This window comes from Pseudorca crassidens, chromosome 19, assembly GCF_039906515.1.
Source record: "Pseudorca crassidens isolate mPseCra1 chromosome 19, mPseCra1.hap1, whole genome shotgun sequence".
NCBI classification, from domain to species: domain Eukaryota; kingdom Metazoa; phylum Chordata; class Mammalia; order Artiodactyla; family Delphinidae; genus Pseudorca; species Pseudorca crassidens.
In genome coordinates this window covers 56,916,731-56,938,052 of record NC_090314.1, presented here as the reverse complement: position 1 = coordinate 56,938,052, position 21,322 = coordinate 56,916,731, and the positions used below count along the sequence as shown (strand labels likewise).

The following is a 21,322-nucleotide window of genomic DNA, read 5'->3' as shown; positions in this document are numbered from 1 at the left end:
GCTGCGGGAGCGCAGGGTTTGTGGTGAATTCTGGGCTGGGGGCCTGACGGGAGGGCGCTGGGGACGCTTAGGACCTGGTGGGGGGCCCGGGACACAGTGGGTGCTGCTCCTGCCAAGGTTCTGACCTCTGTCCTGAGTTGACCCCGGCCCCCCCTGGGCGGCCCCTCTGGGCAGCCTTCTTCCCCCCGGGGTCCAGGCCTGGCTGGGCAGGGGCGGGGGCTGGGGCAGAAGAAGTTTGGGCCCTCCTGTGCTCCGTAGCCCGGCTCAGGGCAGCTGCTTCCTGGGGCCTGGGGCTTTCTGCCTGGCCTGGGCTGGGCGAGGGGCATCCCTGCGCCACACCAGGTTCTCGGGCATGGGCTGGGGCTGGGGCTGGGGCTTTGGTGGGTGGTGGGAGCCGGGCCTGGGCCTGGGCGGCCTGGCAGGCAGAGCAGGGTGAGCCCTGGGGGCCCCAGGCCTCAGGAGCCGGGACGGGGGGCGGGGCTGGGGGCCCTGGACAGGCTGTGCCGTGGAGGTTGGAGGGGCAGCGGGGGTGCTGGGCATGGGGGCGAACGCCCCAGGCGCCTTCTGTTTCCAGGGCGGCTCTGCGGGCATGGATGTGTTCCAGAAGGTGGAGAAGATCGGAGAGGGCACCTATGGGGTGGTGTACAAGGCCAAGAACAAGGAGACCGGGCAGCTCGTGGCTCTCAAGAAGATCAGGCTGGATTTGTGAGTTCTGGGACGGCCTCTGAGACCCCCTGGTCCAGGGGTGACCCACAGCCCACCCATCCGTCCCTCATCACAGGGTTTTGTGTTCCACTCCTTTTCCGAGTGCTCCCCAGTTACACGGGGGCCACGGAGGTGCAGCCCTCATGCGTCCTCACCCCGACCAGGCTTTGCCCCCGGCCGGTGGGGGTGATGGGTGTGTGCCGAGGAGCACAGAGCCCCATCGCTGGGGAGGGGGTGGGCATCCTTAGGGAATAAGGAACATAGGTGACACCCCCCGCCCACCCCCCAGCAGAAGGGCCTGCTCAGCTGCTGCCTCCACTGCTGTACCACTCTCTTCTCCAGGGAGACCGAGGGGGTCCCAAGCACTGCCATCAGGGAGATCTCCCTGCTCAAAGAGCTTAAGCATCCCAACATCGTCAGGTGAGGCCTGAAGGAGCGGGGAAGTGGGCCTCTCCCAGCCCGGCTGGGAGCCGCATGCTGACTGGTGTCGCCTGGCCAGGCTGCTGGATGTGGTGCACAGCGAGAAGAAGCTTTACCTGGTGTTTGAGTTCCTCAGCCAGGACCTGAAGAAGTACATGGACTCCACCCCAGCCTCCAAGCTCCCCCTGCATGTAGTCAAGGTACCAGGGGCGGGACGGGGGCAACCTGCGGCGAACGCCTGCTCAGCCGGCCCCGCCTCCGCTCAGCCAGCTCCTTCTCATGCTTGCTGTTCCAGAGCTACCTCTTCCAGCTGCTGCAGGGGGTGAACTTCTGCCACTCGCATCGGGTCATCCATCGAGACCTGAAGCCCCAGAATCTGCTCATCAATGAGTTGGGAGCCATCAAGCTGGCTGACTTTGGACTGGCTCGGGCCTTCGGGGTGCCCCTGCGCTCCTACACCCATGAGGTACCGCAGGACAGAGGAGAGAGAAGGGATGTCACCCGTGCACCCAGCTACCCTGAATGACACTGTTTTCTTGTCCCCACAGGTGGTGACACTCTGGTATCGTGCCCCCGAGATCCTCTTGGGAAGCAGGTTCTACTCGACAGCTGTGGACGTCTGGAGCATTGGTTGCATCTTTGCAGAGATGGTAGAGAGAGGGCCAGACATGGCCCCAGGGAGGCCACAGGCAGGGTCCTCTGGGGTGGGGGGTAGAAGGGGCTCTGATTCTCCTGTTAGAAGTGGATTAAGGGGTGTTTGGGACTGGCTAAGGTCTTTTTCCAGAAAAGGCCAGGACTTTTAGCACAGCCCTGGGAAAGATATCTTGGAGGTGCCTCCCTGGTCTGGCCTCTTTTCTGGTATTGGATTCTGCATGACAAGGGAGTAGACCCCACACCTTCTCCCCTTCCCCGTTCCAGGTGACCCGCAAAGCCCTGTTTCCTGGCGACTCTGAGATTGACCAACTCTTTCGTATCTTTCGGACCCTGGGGACACCCAATGAAGCCATGTGGCCAGGAGTCACCCAGCTGCCTGACTATAAGGGCAGTTTCCCCAAGTGGACCAGGAAGGGGCTGGAGGAGATCGTGCCCCACCTGGAGCCAGAGGGCAAGGACCTGCTCATGGTAGGTACAGGTGGGCGGCAGGGAGGCTGAGAAAGACCTCCTCACGCCAGCTGCTGCTCTTGCTAGAAGTGTCCCCTTTGTCATCCAGCCTCTTATGCAGCCCTGGTTCCTTCTGAGTCCCAGCTCGTCTCTTTGCTGACCCCTATACAGAGTTCGCTTGTCCCCATGTGTATCCATTGCTCCACCTGGAAGCCTCTCCCATCATAGGTCCAATGTTCATCATCCCTTTTAAAACTTCTCTCCTCTAGTTAGCTTTGTTTTTATGCTGTGCTATATGTGCCCTTTTTCTTAGTTGCCTTGTGTTTTGGTAATTTTTTCTCGTGGACATTATTACCCCATCTAAGCTGTAAGCTTTCCCAGAAGGGACCACACCGCCCACTGCCTCGGTGCTCCCGCAGTGCGTTCCACAGCGGTTACTCTTCACACGAGGCTGTTCAGAGCAGGCTGCTCGCTGCTCGCCGCGGCCCCTGCCCCAGTCCTCACTCACCCCTCTGCTTGTACCCTCTTGACCCCTTGGGCTGGCCCAGGCCAGGCTGCCCAGAGGGCCTCAGGCAGAGCTAGCCATTCTTGCCCACAAAGACTCAGAGCACGTTTCTCTCTTTAGTCTGGTGTTGGGTCAGAGGAAGGCAGGGCAGGAAGTTCATCTTCAGGCTCTGTATCCAGCTTTCCAGAGGGCTGTGTGCGTCTCCCAACCCAGGGCCAGGAGGATGGAGTGGATTTCCCATGGAGCCTCCTAGCCCTCCATCCTGGCTACTCTAAGGCAGGGGGGTCCTTCCACAGCCTGGCCAGGTTTAGGGATTTTTGTGTTTCTGCCCCACCCTCAACATGCTCCCTGGACAGGTTTGGTTCCCTCATCCTGATACCTAGAGAAAAGTCTGTCTCAACTAGAACTAGGCTGGAGCCTGGAAGGCTCCCTGAGGAAGGGGGGAGACTGACTCGGCCTCAGTAACGTGAAGGAGACAGGGGGTGACTTAGGGCTGGACTAGAATGAAGTCTTTGTCCCCAGATTCCGGGAGCGTCCAGAACTGGTTCTCAAGCTGGGAGGTACTGGCTTTGTGCCGTCTGGGTGTGGCGGCAGCTTTGCTTTGGGGCTTGGGGCCCTGGCCACCCCCGGGCCCAGTCTGTCTCTTCCTCCGCAGCAACTCCTGCAGTATGACCCCAGCCGGCGCATGTCAGCCAAGGCCGCCCTTGTGCATCCGTACTTCTCGTCCACCGAGGCCTCCCTGGCCCCGCGCTAGTGTGTGTTGGAGGGTTTCTGCCGCTGAGAAGGTGTGAGGCCTCAAAGCCTCTCTCCAGCTGCTGCCCCCCTGCCTCCCTACTCACTTCCCAAGAAAGAGGACACATCTGGGGAGAGAGCAATTTGGCGTCAGCCGTCAGAGGGCTGAGTTTGGGTTTGTCCTGCCAGCAGGTTAGCGAGTTCCTGGGTTGTTTGTTGGGTTTGCTGGTGCCGTTTCAAGATGGGGGCACAGAAGCGCCATGTCCGAGGGGGTCCATCAGAGGCTGGGTCCCCTGGCACCAGAATGGCAGGTGCTAAGGAGAGTAGGAAACCTGCCCGGGCCTCCAGCAAGCCCTCCTAGTGCCCTTCCGCTGCCCGGCCCTCAGTTGCAGAGCCAGACCCCGGGGGAAAGAGTTTCTCCCGGCTGGTCTTCTGGATTTAAAATGTTTTGGGGAAGAGTTGAGTTCCAGTTAAGGGTCCCAAGTTAAACAGAAAGCGGGGTGAGGGAGAGGACATTTTCCTGATCCTGGGGCAGGCTGGGTGTTCTAACTAGTTGTCTCGTCACCTGGGATATGCTTAACGTTTGTTTGCTTCTGGCTTTAAGAACAGAAAATAAAACTGATGCATTCCTGAGTTTTCCAGTGTTTCTCTGCTCAGGGGGACACCAGGGACTTGCTGACGAGGGGGAGGTTGACAGCGGGCTGAAGACAGTTCCTGGCCTGAACTGAGAAGCCCTGAGCCGGTGGGGAGTGGGGGTAGGGGGAGGGGGGAGGGCATCATCCTCCGTGGCCTGCCCCCGTCGGGTCCTTCCTAGAGTCAGAGGAGCCACAGGCCTCCGAAAGCACCCCGTCCCCAGCAGGGCCAGCTGGGCGTGTCCACTCCCCAGGACCCAAGCAGTGCTGTCCCTCGTGCTCATGCTGCAGACGAATCGACTCTTATGTTCCCAGATGTGAACAAGACGCCAGGAGAATTCGTTTATTGGAAGCACTGGGTTGAGGGAGGAGGGAGGAGAGAGGAAAACAGAACTGCTGATCTCCATCCAGGTCAGGGGATGGACTGGGCACCAAAGTCAGGGGCGGGAGCCCAACACCGAGAGTCAGTCAGACAGAGGGAAGACCCAGCCCCTCGATCGGGCTGCTCTGGGGGCAGGGGTGCATGCATCCTACCCTCCCCCCTCACACACGCTCCTGTGACTGCTTTGGCCCCCGTCAGCGCAGTGAGTGCAGGCCAGTGCGGGAGGCCGAGCGGTGGCAGTGGTACCCCTCCAGCGAGGCTGGGAGGAGCAGCAGGCTGCTCAGGGGGTCCTTCCGGCAGCGCCCCATGGCCTCCTTGTAGTTCAGCCGTTCCTTGGAGATGGGGTCTGTCAGATCCTTCTCGTAGCTGGCCTCGTCCTGCAGGAGCTGGGCCAGCTCTTCACTGATCATGCCGGAGAGCATGGCCTGCGCGATGGGGATGCGGCCCGTCCTCTTGGGGTCGATGAGCCCTCCCGTCAGGTGCTGCACCCGCAGGTGCGGGAGCATGCTCTCCTGGGGCATCCAGCCCTTCTGGATGGCCTCGCTCACCGACAGCCTCTTCTTGGTGACGGGGTCCTCGATGCCGGTGAAGCCCTTCTGGGCATTGAGCAGCCTCTGCAAGGAGCTGTTCTCGATCAGTCCCCTCTCCACAGCCTTGTGCACGGAGTAGCGCTCCCGGCTGAGGAGGTCCACGATGCCCCCCGTGGCTGCCTGCGCCTCCAGCAGCTTCTGCCCGGTAATGGGGTCCAGCATGTTCTTGGCCACGGCTATCTTGATGGTGACCTTGTTGTCCGTGGTTGTGTCGTAGACGCCGGCGATGGGGAAGTTGTCCTCGCTGAGCCTGAGAGAGAAGCTGGGAGAGAAGAATCTGGTGCTCTGGGGGGCCGGGGAGGCCAGTGGGGACTTGGAGATGATGGTGCCGATGGAGAGCGGGGAGCAGGGCTTGGTCTCCCCGGCCACGAGCAGGGCGAACTCGCTGATGGGCAGGTGGCCGTCCGTGTAGAGATGGTACTCCTCCTTGGAGATGCGCCGGCAGCGCAGGGCGGCCTCGATGGAGTACTGCTTCCCGCTCTTGCGGTCCAGGAGCACAGACTCCTCCCCACGGGGACCCAAGGTGGTGACCTCCTCCCAGTCACACTCGAGCTCCTGCAGCTGGAGGTACTGGCCTCGGTCGATGATGCCCCTCTTGTAGGCCTCGTACGGGGACATGTCCTTCCCCGTCTCGGGCTCCAAGATGGAGATCTTGGTGGAGAGGTTGGTCTCTCGCGTCTGGGTCTCCTGGCTGAGCTCCTCCCGGCTCACCTTGGTGTGGAGGTCCCGGAGGGTCCTCTCCTTCTCGTAGATCTGGTCCTTCTCGCGGAGGATGGCCGTCTCGAGCCGCGAGAGCTCATGGCCCCGCTGGGCTGCCCTCTGCCGCTCGCTCTCTGCCTTCCGGCCGAACAGCTTCGACTCCTCCTGCAGGCTCAGCACCTGCTGCTGCTTCTGCGTCTCCAGCTCCCGCAGCTTCTCCTGCAGCTGCCTGCACTCCTGGCTCTTCTGGTCCCGGGCCTCCTGGAGCTCGGCTTCCTCCTGCGACCAGGTCCTCCTCAGCGCCTCCGCCCGCTCTATCTGCTCCCGCAGGCGCCTCGCCGCCTCCTCCCGGCTCTGCCGGGTTGCGCGCTCCCTGTTGAGCATCTCCCACACCCAGGAACGCTCCCCCTCCAGGACCGGGTCCTTCTCCACTCTGATCACTTCCTTGTAGATGGTCTTCTCCTGCGGTTTGGTTTTCTGGAGCACGTCGATCTGCACCTGCAGCTTCTCGCACTCCCGACGCAACTCGGTCACCTGGGTCTTCTCCTGGTCCAGGTCCCGCCGCTGGCCTTCCACAGACTTCTCCAGGTCCGGGTCCTTCTCCAGCTGGACCACCTCCTCTATGATGACCTTCTCCTGCACTGCGGGACGCCGCTTCTGCAGCTCCTGGACCCTCAGGGTCAGCTGCCGCAGCTCCGTCTCCACGGCCAGCTTCTTGCCGCAGTCCTCCCGGGAGCTGAGCAGGCCCTCGTCCTCCTGCACAGCGGCCCGCAGCTGCTGCACCTCCCGCTCCAGCTGCCGCCGCCGGCCCGCCTCCTCATCGAGGCTCCGGCTCAGCCGGCTGTGCTCCTCGCGGCACTTCGGGTCCCTCCGGGTGACCACCACCTCCTGCACCACCACCTTCTCCTCGGGCCGCCTCCGCTCCAGCAGCAGGTACTTGTTCTGCAGCTCGGAGACCGTGTCCTCGGCCGTCCGTCGCTTCTGGGCCGCCTCCCGCAGCTCCTGGCGCAGCCGCTGGGCCTCCTGCTCCAGGACCGGGTCCTTCTCATAGCGCACCACCTCCTTGTTCACCGTCTTGGTCTCCACCTTGGAGCGCTCCCGTCTCCACTCGTCGCGCTCCCCCTGCAGCCGGATGAGCTGCTCCTGGGCCCGCCCGCTGCCGTTGACCAGCTCGTTGAGCTGGGCCTTCAGGTGGTCCATCTCCCGCAGCACCTCCGGGCTCCTCTCGTGCCTCACCACCTCCTGCGTCACCTGCTTGTACTCCACCACGGGCTTCTGCGCCCGCAGGACCGCCAGCTCGGGCAGCAGCCGCCCCGCCGCCTCCTCCACGCTGCCCCTCCTGCGGGCAGTCTCCTGCAGCTGGGCCCTGAGCCGCGCCATCTCCTGCTCCGTCTCCGGATCCACCTGGAAGATCTCGTGGACACGCTCCTGCAGATCCACCCTGGGCTTCTGCTTCTCCTCCGCGCTGTGCTTGCCGCGCAGCTCCTGCAGCTCCCCGGCCAGCGCCTCGTTCTCCCGCCTCTCCGCCTCCAGGCAGCTCCTCAGCCTGGACGCCTCTTGGAGGAGGCCTGGGTCCTGCTCCACCCTCTTCACCTCCTTCACGATCACCTTCGGCTGCACGGCGCGGATTGCCTGCTCCAGCTCCGCGATGCGAGCCTGCAGCCCGGCCACGGCTGCCTCCGCCCCCTTCCTCTGCGCCGCGTCCTCCTGCACCTGCAGCCTCAGGACCTGGGCTGCCTTGACCATTTCCAGGTCCTTCTCCACCTTGACCACTTCCTTCAGCACGACCTTCTCCTTCACGCTCACCTCCTTCTGCTCAAGGGCCAGCAGCTCCGTCTTCAGCGCCTCCAGTTGGGCCAAGACGGCGGAGTTCTCCCCCCGCAGGAGCTGGATCTCGCTGCTGAGCTGGGCCGCCTGGCTGTCCAGGCCAGGGTCCCTCTCGATCTGGGTGACCTCCTTGGTCAGCAGGTGAGGCTGCGTGGCCTTCCTCTGGTTCTCTAGCTGCATGACCTTCTGGGCCGCCGCCTCCAGATCTGCCTGCAGGCCAGCCCGCTTCTTGCCCTCGTCCTCCACCTGGGACTTCACCCTGGACAGGTTGCTCTCCAGCTGGGGGTCCCGAGAGAACTCCACCACTTCCTTCTCCTCCAGTTTCTCCAAGGGCCGCTGGGTCTTCAGTTGCAGCAGCTGGTTCCTCTGCTCCTCTAGCTCGCGCTGCACCTGGGCCACCCGCTTCCTCTCCTCCTCCAGCTGGGACTTCAGGGCCTCTGACTCCCTCCGGGCTCGGGCTGGGCTCTCGGACCCCTGCCGTGAGTCACGGGTCACCTGGATGTCTTCACTGAGCTCCTTCTGCAGGGTGAGAGGAAGAGGGGGGAGTCCTGGGGTGAGGGGAGGAAAGGGATAAGCCACCACACCCTCCTGAGATCAGGACCCTCCCCTGCTTCCTGAGACTTCCTAGTAGGTCCTGGGAGGTGGAACTGAAGACCTGGGATGCTTGGAGGCGGGATTTTGAGAGGCTCCATCAATGCCCAGGATGTTAGGATTCAAGGCAGCGTTCAGGCCGCGTTTGCACTAGAACGTGCAAATAGGAAGGTCCTCCCTTCCTCAACTTTCCCCCTTCCACTTCCACCCAGGCTCCCAGAAATGGGCCTGCACTCCTCTGGGGGACCCTGGAGTACACCTCTGGGTGGGAAGAAGCTGGCCAGTCCTTTGGCCAGTCACCAAGAGTCATGGAGAGCACCTGGCTCCTGGTCTCTCAGGGATGGAGACCTAGGTGGCCTCTCGCCCACTGGGGCTGGATCCTAGGCTGAAGACTTCGTGGGGATTCTCTCCCGTCCCCACCGGAGCACTGCCCAGTGGCGAAGCTGCGACCGCACTGAATGACATCTCCTGGTACTAACTCTGACATGGTCACCAGCCTGTAAGAGCTGCTGGGGGAGGAAGGAAGCAGCCCCTCCCTCAGGCTGCTGAGCTGTCCCGGGGCTGCAGGCTGCAGTGGGGGGAGGAAGGGGCGTCTGCCAGGTCAGCCACCGGGCCAGGCTGCCTAGTGCGGGAGCGGATGGGCCTCACCCCCATACCTTCTCCAGAATCTTTCCGGCGAACTCCAGCTGGTGCAGTTGCTGCTGGTGCACAGCTGCAACCTCAGCGTAGGCCTTCATCAGGTTCTTCTCCTGGAGAGGCCACAGGGAGGTGGGGGAGGGCGGTGTCAGCTCCCGCCTGAGAGGCTGCGGAGCCCGGCGGTGTTGAGGAATGAGGGATACAGAGCCCGGGCTCACCTGGGCCTGGATGCTCTCCTGCAGGGGAGCCACTCGGGGTCTCTTGGGGGCCGACCCCGCCTGGGTGGGCTCCAGGGAGCAGCGGTAGGTGTCTGCCTGCAGCTCATAGTCCTGAGCAGCGGGGGGGGGGGGGAAAGGACAACAGGCTGGCCGTCAGTGGGGGAGGTGGGGGGAGGGGGAGGAGGGGACTGTCGGAGGGAGGGAGGGAGGGTGGGAGATAAAAGGGACAAGCTGAAGTAACTGCTTACCTGGAGGGCCGCCTGCAGTTGCTGGGAGAGGCGGGAGGCCATGGCCTTGTCCTGCTCTCGGCCCTGGATCTCCTGCAGCAGCCTCTGCCGAGGCAGAAGGGAAATTCAGGAAACACCGCTCACCTGGACTTTCCTCCACTCACCTGGACTCTCCTCCAGCCCGGCGCCTCCAGGGCCTCAGGCAGCCAGCACCGCCCAGAGGCGGGAAGGGCTCTGCGGGAAACTGCCTTTTCCTGGTGTGCTCCACTGTGGCCTCTGCTCAGGACATTTCACCCCTCCACACACACACCTGGCCATGCTAGTTATTCCTCAGGCCTCAGCCTGGGTGTCAGTTCCTTCCAGACTGCTTGCCCCGACGCCCCTGCATGTCCCGCAATGGGCTCCCACAGCGCTCTGGCTTCTCCACCAAAGTACTTAGCAGTGGGCCTGGATGCACCGGCCTGGGATGCACCGGCCTCCGCCTCAGACTGGGGGCTGCCCGAGGGCCGGGCTGTACCCCCGCCCCTGGGTCATTACCAGCATGTAATAGGGGCTTGGCAAGTATGAGGAAGAGGATGCAGTAGGAGTTGGAACCCTCAGGAGCATAAGGCCCGCTGTCCACCTCGGACCAGACAGAGAAGGGTTGGCTGTTTCTGTGGGCAAATTGGAGCATTTGGGGTGGCGGGTGTGACACAAGGCCTCTGAGGTCTGAGCTTTGAGGTCATTAAAACACTGGCCACTAGAGGGCCACATGCACACAGGCAGCTCTCCCTGATGGGGAGGTGGCCCGGGAAAGGGATGTGGCTTGAGGGCCCAGCTCTGGGTACCGGCCCCCAGGTCGCCTGCAGCCCCAGATCCTCACCTTCTGCACCTGCAGCTTGTAGGCAATCTGGCTGGGCCCGTCTCTGGGCCGCATCTCGTTGCGGGGCAGGTGCTCCAGCCAGGAGTTCAGGTTGTCCCTGCAGTTCTTGAACCGCTGGTAGGTGAGGCCAGCGTCCTGCACCATCTTCTCCCTGCAGGAGGACGAGGCCCAGAGCAGAGGTGAGAGCTGCCCTCAGGGGACAGGTGAGGGGTGCACGGAGGAGGCTGGTGGGTGCCTCCCTCCCTGGGACAGGTCAGGAGGGCTGAGTGACCCACCATGCCGATCCCCTAACTCTGGCCCTGTGCTGGAGCTGGGCATTCAGAGATGGACCGGACACTCTCTGCCAGGTACCACCTGGGAGGTCGGTGCCGTTATTATCCCTTTTTTCTTCCTTTTTTAATTTATATGGATGTGCCAGGTCTTAGTTGTGGCACATGGGATCTTCGTTGCTGTATGCGGGATCTTTAGTTTCGGCACGTGGGATCTAGTTTCCCGACCAGGGATCAAACCCGGGCCCCCTGCATCGGGAGCGTGGAGTTTTAACCACTGGACTGCCAGGGAAGTCCTCCATCCCATTTTAGAGGTCAGGAAACTGAACCTCAGAGAGGTGAAGTCGCCAGTCCAAGGTTACACAGCTCACCAGCCGTGGCCACCGTGCCCCGTGGGGCTGTGCCATGAGCCGCGATGGCCCAGCACTCACCGCAGGTCCAGCTGGTCACCCACGGAGTGGTAGCGGTCCGTGAGGGCCCGCACCTGGCACTGCTGGCGCGGCAGGTCTTGGCAGAACTCATGGAAATTACTGTGCAGCGTGCCGCACGTGCGCTCGGCGGCCTTCAGCTGGCGGTGCAGCCCCAGCACGCAGGCCTGCTGCTCCAGCAGCTCCCTCCGCCGGCGCTGGGGCAGGAGGGGACACAGCGCGAGGCACCCTTATGGTTCGGTCGTATGCCACGTCCACCCTCCACCTGCCCTCAAATGCTTGGTCAGGCTGTGGCCCCCTTCTGCCAGGGGGCCACCCAGCCCCTCACCTGCAGCTCGCTGACCCTCTCCTGCAACGCGCCTGGGTCTGCAGGGATGGGGGCCTCCTGCACCAGGGTGGACTCGAAGCCTCGGATGACCCTGTCCGCATCCCGGATCTGCCGCTCCAGACCCAGGGCAGCCTTGGCTCTGCCACAGAGGAGGCCAAGGGTCAGACACCCCCTTGGCCACACCCATATGACCTCGCCCAGCGGCCCCCATCCCCAGAGCACTCACTTCTCCCTGTAGAGTCTGCAGAGAACCTGCACGTCACTGTACTTGTTCTTGACGTTGCTGAGGACCACGGGTAGATGCAGGGCGGCGGGGCCCGCAGGCTGCCCTGACAGAAACGCCTCACACTCCTGCTGGGCTGCCGCCTTCTCTGCTCCCAGGCTCTGCAGCCGCTGGGCCATGCCCTGGGGTGGGGCGGGGCTCAGGATCTCTGCTCTGGGCGGGTGGCTTCCACCCAGCCCTCCTGCCATGTCAACCTAACTCTGCCCATGAGGCCCGAGAGTGTGGTGCGGACGTGCTCAGTCTCAGTTCCCAGGTAGATGACTGTGGGCGGTTAACCTCTCTGACCCTCAGTCTCCTCATCTACAGAATGCTCGATGGGAGGTTGAGACGAGGCCCTGTGAGTCAGGAGCTCTTACCCACCTTGGTCTTCATGTCACTCTCCTGTTCACAAAACCTTCAGTTCCCTGCCCCCTCGCTCCAGGTCAGGCAGCAAAGCCCTAGCTCCATCCACTTGGGGTTATTGCGTTGATTCTGTTATCAGTTATTCACTCATCTAGTCCATAAGCCACTGGTGCCGACTCCATGCCGTGCACTGCCTCCTTTCCAGGTAAACTGGACCCCCGACACCCCTGACGCTGTGACTTCAAAACCTAAGGACCTATTTGGAGACTGCCAGGTCCCAGCGCAGTGGTAACCAGGGCCTGGCGTGGGCAGAGGCATCGTTGAGGCCGTGTTACCACACAGTGCCTCCTTCTGCCACTCCTGCTTCCTCCCCGTGCCGCCCCAGGACCCCATCTGCAGCACCTTTCCCACCTCTGGAGCCCTCCCGCCCCCAGCCAGCGCTCTGAACCAGCTGAAATGCTACGGAACACTGCAGAGTGAAAATAACAAGTTGCACAATAACGTGAACGTGCTTCAACTTTTTAAAAACTATATCCAAACGATATATTTGAGTAGAAACCGGTTTGGAAGGATACAATCCAAACTGCTGCCCCCCAGGTGGGGGGAGGGGCAGCTTTCACTGTTAGCACTTCTGAGTCCTTTTGTGATCATGTTTATACTCCTGCAGCCTCTCCAGGGAGGCTCCCTGCCAGCCACCCGGGAGAAACCACCCCTGAGATGCTCCAGGCTTCCTGCTGCTCTCAGGACTCTCGCCAGAACACCCCTCCAGCGTGGGGTACAGGGCCTTTACTCTGAGCCCTGCCCCTCTAGAACCTTCCTGGGCCTTGCTATACTTCATCCTCAGGACACCCAGACGAGCTGGGTATTATTGTGCCTTTTTTCAGGGATGAGGAAACCAAGGCCCAGAGAGGCTGAGTGAATTGCCCAAAGTCACAGAGCCAGTCAGTGGAGGAGCCAGGATGGGAACCAGCTTGCGTGAGTTATGGACTGTCCACTCCCTTCTTCCACCTCGGGGCCCCATGGCTGCTCCCACACTTGCCTCGTCTTTACTTTGTGCACGCCCCCAGGGCCGGACCACTTCTTATCCCAGCTGCCCTGGTTCACCCACCTTGTGGCTTTGGATGCGGCCCTCCAGGTCCTCCAGTGGTGTGGTGTGGCTCAACGGGGCCCGGATCCAGGTCAGCATCTGCTTCTCTATCTGCCCCAGGTCCTCCTCCAGCCGGGTCATCTGTGTCAGGAGCTTCTGGGCCTGTGGGTCGGCTGGGGCTGAGCTGGTTGGAGCTGGGGGAAAAGAGTGCCTGTGAGGGTCCAGAGCCTACCTCACGTCTGCCTGTCTGCTTGGTTGGCCCCTCCCTGAGTGCCTGCAGAGGGTCCTGTGTGGGGTAGGGTGGGAGGGCCATGGGCAGGGCCTAACTGAGGGAGGGACATCCCCAGGGGCTTGCCAACCCAGGAGATGGAATCCCCAGAGCAGAAACCCTTAATTCAGGGTCACCCCCTGCCCATGGCAGCCCTCACAGTGACCAGAGTCGAGTCTACTCCCTCTGTCCCAATAGTGCCTCCCCCTGTTCCCTGGCCAGCCCTCGGTACCCTTCTGGCTAGGCTGTAAGGGCTCCGCAGCACTGGCCTTCAGGCGGCTCTGGACTGTGGTCAGTTTCTGCTTCAGGGCCTGCAGCTCCGAGGCCAGCCTGGAACAAGGAGGAGATCAGAGAAGGACGTCCCTCCACTCTCTCCCCTCGGCCCCAGCAGTCACTGGTCCAGGCGAAGGCCGGGCAATGGCCTCAAACCACAGGGCCCGTTCTGGGCCCACAGCCTGCCTCCTGCCCCTGTGGATCCCCAGGCAGACTCACCTGGAGGCCCTGGCCACGGCTTCAGGGTCCGGAGCTGGGATGCAGAAGCAGGCGGCTGGGGCACATTTGGTCTCGCCTGCCGGGCCCTGGACCAGCCAGGTGTGCGGATCAGTGTTGTCCATCAGCGTATACCGTTCGCCCTGCAGCAGCTGCACCTAGGGGGCAGGTGGGGAGGGGCTTATGCAGGCTCAGGGGCCGGGATGGAGAAGGGATCAAGGCCAAGGTGGGTAGAGGCTGGGGACGGGGACAGGTAGAGGAACAGGAGCTGGGGCAGGGGTGCTGGGGTAGGGACAGGGACAAGCTAGAGGCAGGACAGGGCTTGGAGAGGGGTAGTGCTCGGGCAGGGGTGGGGGGTGGGGGGGGCGGGGGGCGGGGGCAGTGGCAGGAGTGGGTAGGATGGGGAGGGGAGGGACTGGAGGGGGCAGGGGTGGGGTGGGCGGGGCCGGAGGAGCTGGGCAGGCAGAGACTGTACTTCTCCCGTGTCCCAGTCACAGATGCTGTCCACGTGCAGGGACTGCTGGGGTGGTTTCCTCCGCTGCGGCAGAGGGGCCACCTCCCGGCTCCGCAGCTGCAGGTCCCCAACAGCCTTTTCGGCCACAGCCAGCTGCTTCTCCTCTGCCTGCAGGGACCCAGACAATGGGGGCTCAGGCCAGCCCCATACGTGCCCCCCAGGAGGGCCGGGGAGGGGTCTGGCCCTCATGAAGACAAGGTCTCTTTTTTTTTTTAATTTATTACTATTATTTTTTGCGGTATGCGTGCCTCTCACTGTTGTGGCCTCTCCCGTTGAGGAGCACAGGCTCCGGACGTGCAGGCTCAGCGGCCATGCCTCATGGGCCCAGCCGCTCCGCGGCATGTGGGATCTTCCCAGACCGGGGCACGAACCCGCGTCCCCTGCATTGGCAGGCGGACTCTCAACCACTGCACCACCAGGGAAGCCCAAGACAGGGTCTCTTAGTCAGCAAAGTAAAAGGAGCCCCTCCCAGGGCACCCAGGATCCTAGGGCCTGCTGGTTGGGGTGGGGTGGGGTAGGGGGCTGCCCAGCATCACCCAGGCCTGCAGAGTGGGAGCTGGAGGGGCCTCAGAGCTCTTCTGGGCAGCCCCTGTCACATTGCCGATGAGGAAACTGAGGTCCAGAGGTGGTAACAGACCAGGCTCCTCCTGCTGCAGCAGACCTCCTTCTCCTGCTCCCGAGGCTGGGGCTCCGGGCAGGACTACGTACCCGGGAGGCCTGAGGCCCAGACACACAGGCAGGCCCCGTTCCCAGGAGTGGGTGCAGGGGCTGGGTGGGGCCATCTCACCTCCAGCTGCAGCAGCTCTGTTGGGGCGCCAGGTGGGCCCCCCGGGGCAGGGCTGTACTGGGCGTCCAGGCTGGAGTTGAGCTTTGCCAGGGTCTGGCTGACAGAGTCGGCCTCTTCCTGGAACTGAGGTCGGTGGGTGGTCAGGGGCAGAGCTGGGGCACCCGCTGCCCTAGGGCACCCCGCAAAGCAGCTAAACGCAAACCGCTTAAACCCAAACTGCCACTTGCTGTCGGTCTTTCTACCCAGGCAGTGCAGTCTTTTTAACTAAAGTGCTCTGCAAATCAGGCATTCTGAGGTCACTGAACTTAATTTCGTTTAGTGTCGTAAAACACTTTGGTTTTCGTCCTTCCTGCACAGATGAAGGGCAGTGCCCCTCCCGCCTCACTCTAGCACCTGGAGTCCTGGCTGGGACCCCGGGTGCCCAGGGTGCCTCAGAGTAGAAGCTGGGAGTGTGCTTTAAAGAAACATCCTACAGTTGGGTGATATTACGGAATTCTCATCAGTGGGTGTGATACTGGTATTGTGGATATATAGAAAAATGCCTTTTAAAAAAAAGAAAAGGGAAGAAAAAAATCCTTGGCTTTTGTCTTTCTCAAAGTGTAATAAACCATTTTAGCTGGAAATTATTAAAAAAAAAAAGAAGTCCCTGTTGTATATATACATTTTTAAATTTTTTTCTTTTTTTCTTTTTCTATCTGTATGTCTATTATATCAATGTTTGTCAACCCTTGTTTCATTATTGTCCCTTCTAAGGAGTTTTTTAGACATTTTTTTCCTTACTTTCCCCATTGTCGCCATGAAATTTTAGTTTTATAGATATGTTGTATATCCTTTACGTATGTATATCTGTGATTTATGCATAAAAAAAGATTTTTTTTTTTCGCCCACGAGAACCAACTTTCATCCCCCAGGAGTGATATCACCCTGTTGAGAATGTATGTGTGACATTATTTTCCCCCTGGGAACTAGTCACAACAACACAGCTCTGTCTTTTTTATTCGGTGCCTTGACACCCGAGATGAGAGCGTGTCCTCCGGCGTCCTCCAGACACACCCCCGTCCCCCTGCCCGGCCCTGTCCGCAGGCTCACCCGGCAGTAATCCTCCACGTGCTGCAGTTGGCTCTCCTGGCAGATGCACAGGTTCAGGAAGTTCTGCCACTCCAACTTCAGGGCCTCCTGGTGGGCCTGGGGGCAGAAGCACGGAGTCCTCAGACCGTGCCCCGACCTGGTCCATCCACCCGCCCACCCACTCTGCTGGCCCTGCCCACTGTCCCCCACCCGGCTGGTGTCTCCCTCTCCGTCTTCCCAGCCTCCCTGGGAAGCTCCCCAAGTGAGGGAGTTAGGGTCCCCGAGGCAGCAGGGAGTGTGTGGGCCTTCGCACCCGGATGGGCCCCACGGCTGGGTGCCCGAGCTCCACCAGGCGCTCCCCGTCACGCTCCAGCTGGTTCACGCACTGCTCCTGGCTCAGCAGCTTGTGCTGCCTGAAGTGCTGGGAGAGAGTTGGGGAGCGGGCGGTGAGGACGAGGATGTCCTCGTCCCCCCACCTCGCCCCCACTTGCGCACACTGACCTCGTACTCCCTCCGCACGCCCACGGGGTCTGCCATGAGGTCACTCCAGTCCTGCTGCAGGATGCGCTGCTGCTGCTGGGCCAGGGCGCTCAGCTGGCGCGTGCAGCCCTGCAGGTGTGTGTACAGGCTGTCTAGGCTCTGCCCTCGCCACGAGGCTGCCTTCTGTGCTCGGGCAAGAGGCAGGGAGAGAGAAGGGGTAGCAAGAGGCATCGTCACGCTGTGCCCCACTCCCAGCCCGCCCAGCCCGCCCAGCCCGCCAGCCCACCAGCCCGCCAGCCTGTCCCTCCGCCCTGCTCACCAGGAGACCCTGGTATTGCCTCTGGATGCTGGCCGCGTCCTGCCTCGACCAAGGGAGAGAGAACACAAGCGTAGTGAGAGATGGGGTGCAGGGGAGAATGTCCCCACGTCCTGGGCCTCCCGTGCCCCCTCCTCCATCCCTGGCCCTAGAGGGCCAGCCAGGCCTCACTCAGGATCGGATGGGAGAAAGGGAACTGGGACTGGGGCCAAGCAGGGATGTGTGTCCGACAGCTCACCCACCGGCCCTGTGGGGCTCCGCAGCTGCTGCCCATAGGCCTCGATCTCCTTCTGCAGGATGTTGTGCTCGGCGACCTGCTGCTCCAGCTCCACCATGCCCGGCCCGTACAGGCCCTCACAGACCTGCTTCTGCAGAAAGGCTGGCCGCTCAGCTCTGCTGCAGGGCCTGGGGCGGGAGCCCTCCTGCACCTACCCTCCCCCTGGCCCCTGGCATCCCCATCGGCAGAGGTGGAGCTGGTCACTGGGGCAGAGGGTGGAGAGGTGGGCGCCTGGGTGAATGGCTGCAGCTCACCCTGGGGAACATGCTATTCTCCAGTGGCCCTGGCCGAGGCCTCAGCATTGCATGACTGAGGACCCTGAATCTCACTGGTCCCCAGGACTCAGGGTTCAGCCTCTGAAAAGTCTCCACGCTCTGCCCTGCCTCCTGCTGGGACACCTCCAGCCTGGCTCCTGGAGCCTGTGCACACCCTGCCCTGTCCATGCTCCCCTGTCCCCTCGTTGTTATCACAGCACCCCTTCTGTCGTGACATCAAAGCACAGTTCCTCACGTGATGCTCAGGGTGCCCGTGACCTGGTTCTGCCTACCTGCCCAGAAAACCCCACTTCCCATCGCACCCCAGGCTTCCTCCAGGTCTCTTCCTTTTCTCTGGAATGTCCTCTCCTCACCACCTCACCCCAACCCAACCGAGCCCTCCCACCTGCAGGAAGCCTTCCCTGACTGCACCGTCGCCTCTGCCCACTCCCTTCCCAGATGGCTAGCTGCCCCCAGGTCCAAGCACGCATCAGCCCCTGACGAAAGGCAGCTCTGGGTTGCCCTGTGGTTGCTGCTGGGTGTGACTTCCAGCTCCTTGAGGCGTCTCCAACTTTGGGGATGGCTCCTGACCTGCTTCTGCTCCAGCACCCGTGCCCAGTCGACCCCAGGCCCCACGTCTGGCGGCAACACCATCCTCTCATACAGGGCGCGGTACTCGGAACACTCCTGGGCCACCCGCTCATGCAGCTGCTTGATGCTGCCAAGGAAGTGGCCAACAGGTCGGAGCTGGGCCCGGGGCTCCCCCCGCACCCCCGGCGCCTCCATCCTTGAGCCCCAGCCCCCCGCCGCCGCCCCCACCCCACTCACTTCTTCTCGATCTCCTCGGCCTGCAGGTGCTTGAGCCGCCGGGCCTTGTCCACGTCCAGGAAGAGGCTCTTCAGCAGCTCCTCGGCCTCCTTCAGGCTACAGCCCACCTCCCCCTGGTGCTGCAGGGCCTGGCCCTGCTGGCTGTGCTGCCGGTCCTGCGGCAGCAGATGATATCCTCACTGCCCGCTGCTGCTGCCTGAGCCCCGCCCTGAGGGACTCTGGCCACACTGGCAGAGGGCAGGGCATGGGCACCTGCGGGGCGGACTCAGGACACAGGGGAGGCCTGGGCCCCGCCCCTTTGACCCTCCAGGTTAGGAGCCCGACAGAGAAGGAGGGACAAGCCCTCTCTCCCACTGTGTTTGGAGAGTGGCCAGGGAAGGACTGGACTGTCTGTCCACCTTCACCACGACAAGTGGGCACAGGAGGGACCGCCAGGCATGGCCATGGGCCTCCCACGTGCCCACGCCCCGTCATCTGCCCCCAGGCCTCACCTGCTGCAGCCTCTTCTGGGTCTCCAGGATGTCCCTCTCCACCTGGTTGGCTTTGGCCTGCACGCGAGAGATGAGCAGGGCCAGCTCCTTGGTGGCAGCTCTGACGGGTGGTGGGGACAGAGGGCAGCGTGGTTAGAGAAGGTCCCTCTGTTTCCCTTGGGCAGAGGTCTGCCCACCTGGGTGGTGTCCCTTCCTCCGCCTGCCCCGTCCTGCCCTATAGCCGGGCTCACTGCCCTGGAGGGAGGAGTCCAAGACCTGGGGAGCTCTGGCCTCTCTGTAGGAAGCTCTGTGAGATACCCAGTTCTGGGCGGGTAAGCGCTGCCTCCACAGGAGGCTCAGAAAATGGGGGTCCCGGGTGTGCGCGGCACTGCAGAGCCAACCAACCTCCCTGTCCTGGAAGTGTGTCCCCAACCCCGCCTAGCTCCCTGCTGCTCCTTCTGGATGGAGGGCAGGCAGCCCTCAGGGGAGTGAGTGAATCACTGGCTCAGCCCCTAATACCTGACATGGAATGGCTGGATCTTGGGGAGGGGCAGTTGGGCTGGCTGGGGACAGGGGAGCAGCAGCGTGTCCCCCAGCCCAACTTCCATTCACGCCAACCCTGTCTCCCCACCGCTGCCCTGGGCTCTTCCTGTGCCCAGGCTAACAAGCTTCCAGAGGAGACACACAGCACCGGGGCAGGGGGAAGCCACGAGACTGCCAGGGCACCCCAACCCTTTCCAGATTTGGGGGTTCAGAGCCCAAACTGGGACCTGACTTGCCCCAGGCCACACAGCCAGGAGCAGAGTATGAGCCTGAACCGGGCTGCCAGGGTCCTTTCCCAGCCTCTGTAGGGCGCCTGCTGTGGAACTGAGCTCACTCTGGAGCCCAGAGGCTTGAGCAGACCTAATAAAAGGCAGAGTGATCTAAGCCTCAGGAGCACAGCACCCTGTGAGGTCACAGTCCTGGGGAAGGTAAACCTTCACGAGCTGGGCCTTAAACGAGGGGGCAAAGGATAAGCCTCCTCCAAGCAGAGGGGCGGTGACGCAAAGACACAGCCTGAAAGAACTCTGACAGACAGCCTGGTTTTCATCCTTCTCCACTACAGCTGTGTGGTCTTGGGCAAGTTACTTAATCTCTCTGTGCCTGAGGTTCCTCACCTGTAAAGTAAGGCTCTAGTAATATCTACCTCACCGTGTCATTGTGTTAAGAGAACTGATTCATCTGAAGTGTCCTGTGCAGAGTCAACACCCAGTAAGTGTTAGTTTTTATTCCCCTAGAATGTAGGCGCTTTGAAGGCAGGGAGGGACCTGTCGGTTCTGTTTACGATGGCATCCCCGGGGCCTACAACAGTCTTGGCACACAGTAGGTGCTCAATAAATATGTGTTGAACAAGCAGATTGCACGAGGGGAATGATGAGCCCTCTTGGGGCGGCTGCAGCCAGAGGACAGGGCCCTAGGGACCGAGCTGCCTGGGAGCCTCCCTGGGGACGGGAGCTCTGGGTCCTGAGCCCTGGGAGAAGCACACTCCACCCTGGGCAGGGCCCAGGAGCCCCAGGGAGGACAGCTCACTCCAGTGAGTCTTAACTGCCGTCCTTCCCGTCTGCCGAGAAGCCCAGCCTCGGAGTCGTCACCCTGATCCCTACTGGGGTGATGGGCCTTTCATCTCCGTTCCCGCCTCCACACCCAGGACCCCGCGAGCCGCCACCTCCACCCTGCAGAGGGGCCTGATGGCCAGTGAGTGGGAGAAGGCCAGCCAAGTCTGCAGACTGTGCAGCTCTGGAGAGCCGGGCTGGACCCTGCCGGGAGCTGGGGGAACTGAGAGAGGCTCTGAGGATGTCCGGGGCCCACGGGCCCCTCCGCCTTCCCTCCAGCACCCCCTCCACACACCCACAGGGTGAAGGTATCATCTCAACTCTAATAAAACTCTCAAGGCCCGAGGCGTGAGCCGGGTGGGGAGAGCTGCAGCCTGGAGGTGGGGGCAGCACAGCCCTGCCTCCGGGCACCCCATCTGCCACCTCTCGGCTTCTCCAGCCTCAGTCCTTCTGCCCACCCTGTGCTGTGCCCAGGTCCCAAGGGTCATCACAATCCAAGCGGAGCCTTGAAGGCAGAGCCATGGACAGGGAGACAGTCCCCCAGCCTCCCAGCAGAGGAAGGCAGCTGCTCAGGCCCCCATCCAGCATGTCTGCAGAGCAGCCTTAACCCGTGGCCCTCAGGCCCCCTGGAGAATGTGGGGAGCCCCCGGCCATCTCTGGTCTCCTGCCGGGGCTGGAGCTTGGCCTGCGCCGGTGAGAGAGAGTCCAGCCCCAGGCTCTCGGCCTCAGGACACCTAATGCCGGCACTGGGCTGGCCCCAGCTCTGGGCTGCTTCCCCCAGGTGGCTGGAGCACCTGGGTCTGGCACCACCCGGGCCCCAGCCCCTCCCCCGGCCCTACTCACCGGCTGTGCTTGTTGGGGGACCCCTTGGGGGAGCCTTTGGCCAGGGATGCCTTGGGGGACCCCTTCTCCTGGGAGCCTTTGCTCAGCCCCTTGAACATGGTCGTGAAGGAAGGTGCGGGTTCGGGCTGGGCTTGGCCGGTGATGGCAGGCGGGTGGCAGGCAGCAGGTGTGAGTCCTCGCTGGCTGCTCAGCTGGGCTCTGGCGAGGTGGGGCGGCCGGGCACTGGGCAGGCGGTTTTTGTGCGGCCTCTCCCTGCAGGTGAGGCAGGCCAG

At 62.4% G+C, this 21,322-nt stretch overlaps 2 protein-coding genes across 5 annotated transcripts; one reads left to right on the top strand and one right to left on the bottom strand.

Moving 5' to 3' along the window:
• The first annotated feature begins 427 nt into the window (after positions 1-427).
• Positions 428-4,096, top strand: CDK3 (cyclin dependent kinase 3). 2 transcript variants are annotated; one of them, XM_067715913.1, is made up of 7 exons: positions 428-705; positions 1,048-1,125; positions 1,205-1,325; positions 1,421-1,591; positions 1,674-1,775; positions 2,044-2,247; positions 3,254-4,096. In XM_067715913.1, exons 1-7 carry the CDS (start codon positions 539-541, stop codon positions 3,401-3,403), a joined length of 993 nt encoding a protein of 330 aa, XP_067572014.1. In that variant the 5' UTR covers positions 428-538; the 3' UTR covers positions 3,404-4,096. The 2 variants fall into 2 exon arrangements, with proteins under 2 accessions (XP_067572014.1, XP_067572015.1); XM_067715914.1 differs by having other exon boundaries at positions 444-705; positions 3,387-4,096.
• Positions 4,097-4,413: 317 nt separating this feature from the next.
• On the bottom strand, positions 4,414-21,322 carry EVPL (envoplakin). 3 transcript variants are annotated; one of them, XM_067715884.1, is made up of 22 exons: positions 21,051-21,322; positions 18,637-18,736; positions 18,146-18,300; positions 17,909-18,025; positions 17,025-17,154; positions 16,790-16,828; positions 16,492-16,653; positions 16,304-16,411; positions 16,012-16,107; positions 14,923-15,045; positions 14,097-14,243; positions 13,625-13,779; positions 13,365-13,462; positions 12,886-13,058; positions 11,379-11,557; positions 11,153-11,291; positions 10,828-11,021; positions 10,128-10,278; positions 9,287-9,370; positions 9,039-9,149; positions 8,841-8,933; positions 4,414-8,112 (listed from the first exon to the last, which is right to left on the bottom strand). In XM_067715884.1, the coding sequence occupies exons 1-22, from the start codon at positions 21,146-21,148 to the stop codon at positions 4,672-4,674; spliced, it is 6,093 nt and encodes a 2,030-aa protein (XP_067571985.1). In that variant the 5' UTR covers positions 21,149-21,322; the 3' UTR covers positions 4,414-4,671. The 3 variants fall into 3 exon arrangements, with proteins under 3 accessions (XP_067571985.1, XP_067571986.1, XP_067571987.1); XM_067715885.1 differs by having other exon boundaries at positions 17,029-17,154; positions 17,909-18,035; positions 21,051-21,298; XM_067715886.1 differs by lacking the exons at positions 18,637-18,736; positions 21,051-21,322 and having other exon boundaries at positions 17,029-17,154; positions 18,146-18,619.

Bases quoted from the DNA above. Each gene is read 5' to 3' on its own strand.
- EVPL (XM_067715885.1), bottom strand. From the start codon at position 21,148: ATGTTCAAGGGGCTGAGCAAAGGCTCCCAGGAGAAGGGGTCCCCCAAG. The intron at 16,412-16,491 runs GTCAGTGTGCGC...ACTCTCTCCCAG, and splicing joins GCGTGCGGAGGGAGTACGAG to CACTTCAGGCAGCACAAGCT. The intron at 11,558-12,885 runs GTGGGTGAACCA...GCCCCACCCCAG, and splicing joins GCCGCATCCAAAGCCACAAG to GGCATGGCCCAGCGGCTGCA.
- CDK3 (XM_067715913.1), top strand. From the start codon at position 539: ATGGGGGCGAACGCCCCAGGCGCCTTCTGTTTCCAGGGCGGCTCTGCG. The intron at 1,126-1,204 runs GTGAGGCCTGAA...TCGCCTGGCCAG, and splicing joins AAGCATCCCAACATCGTCAG to GCTGCTGGATGTGGTGCACA. The intron at 2,248-3,253 runs GTAGGTACAGGT...CTTTGTCCCCAG, and splicing joins AGGGCAAGGACCTGCTCATG to ATTCCGGGAGCGTCCAGAAC.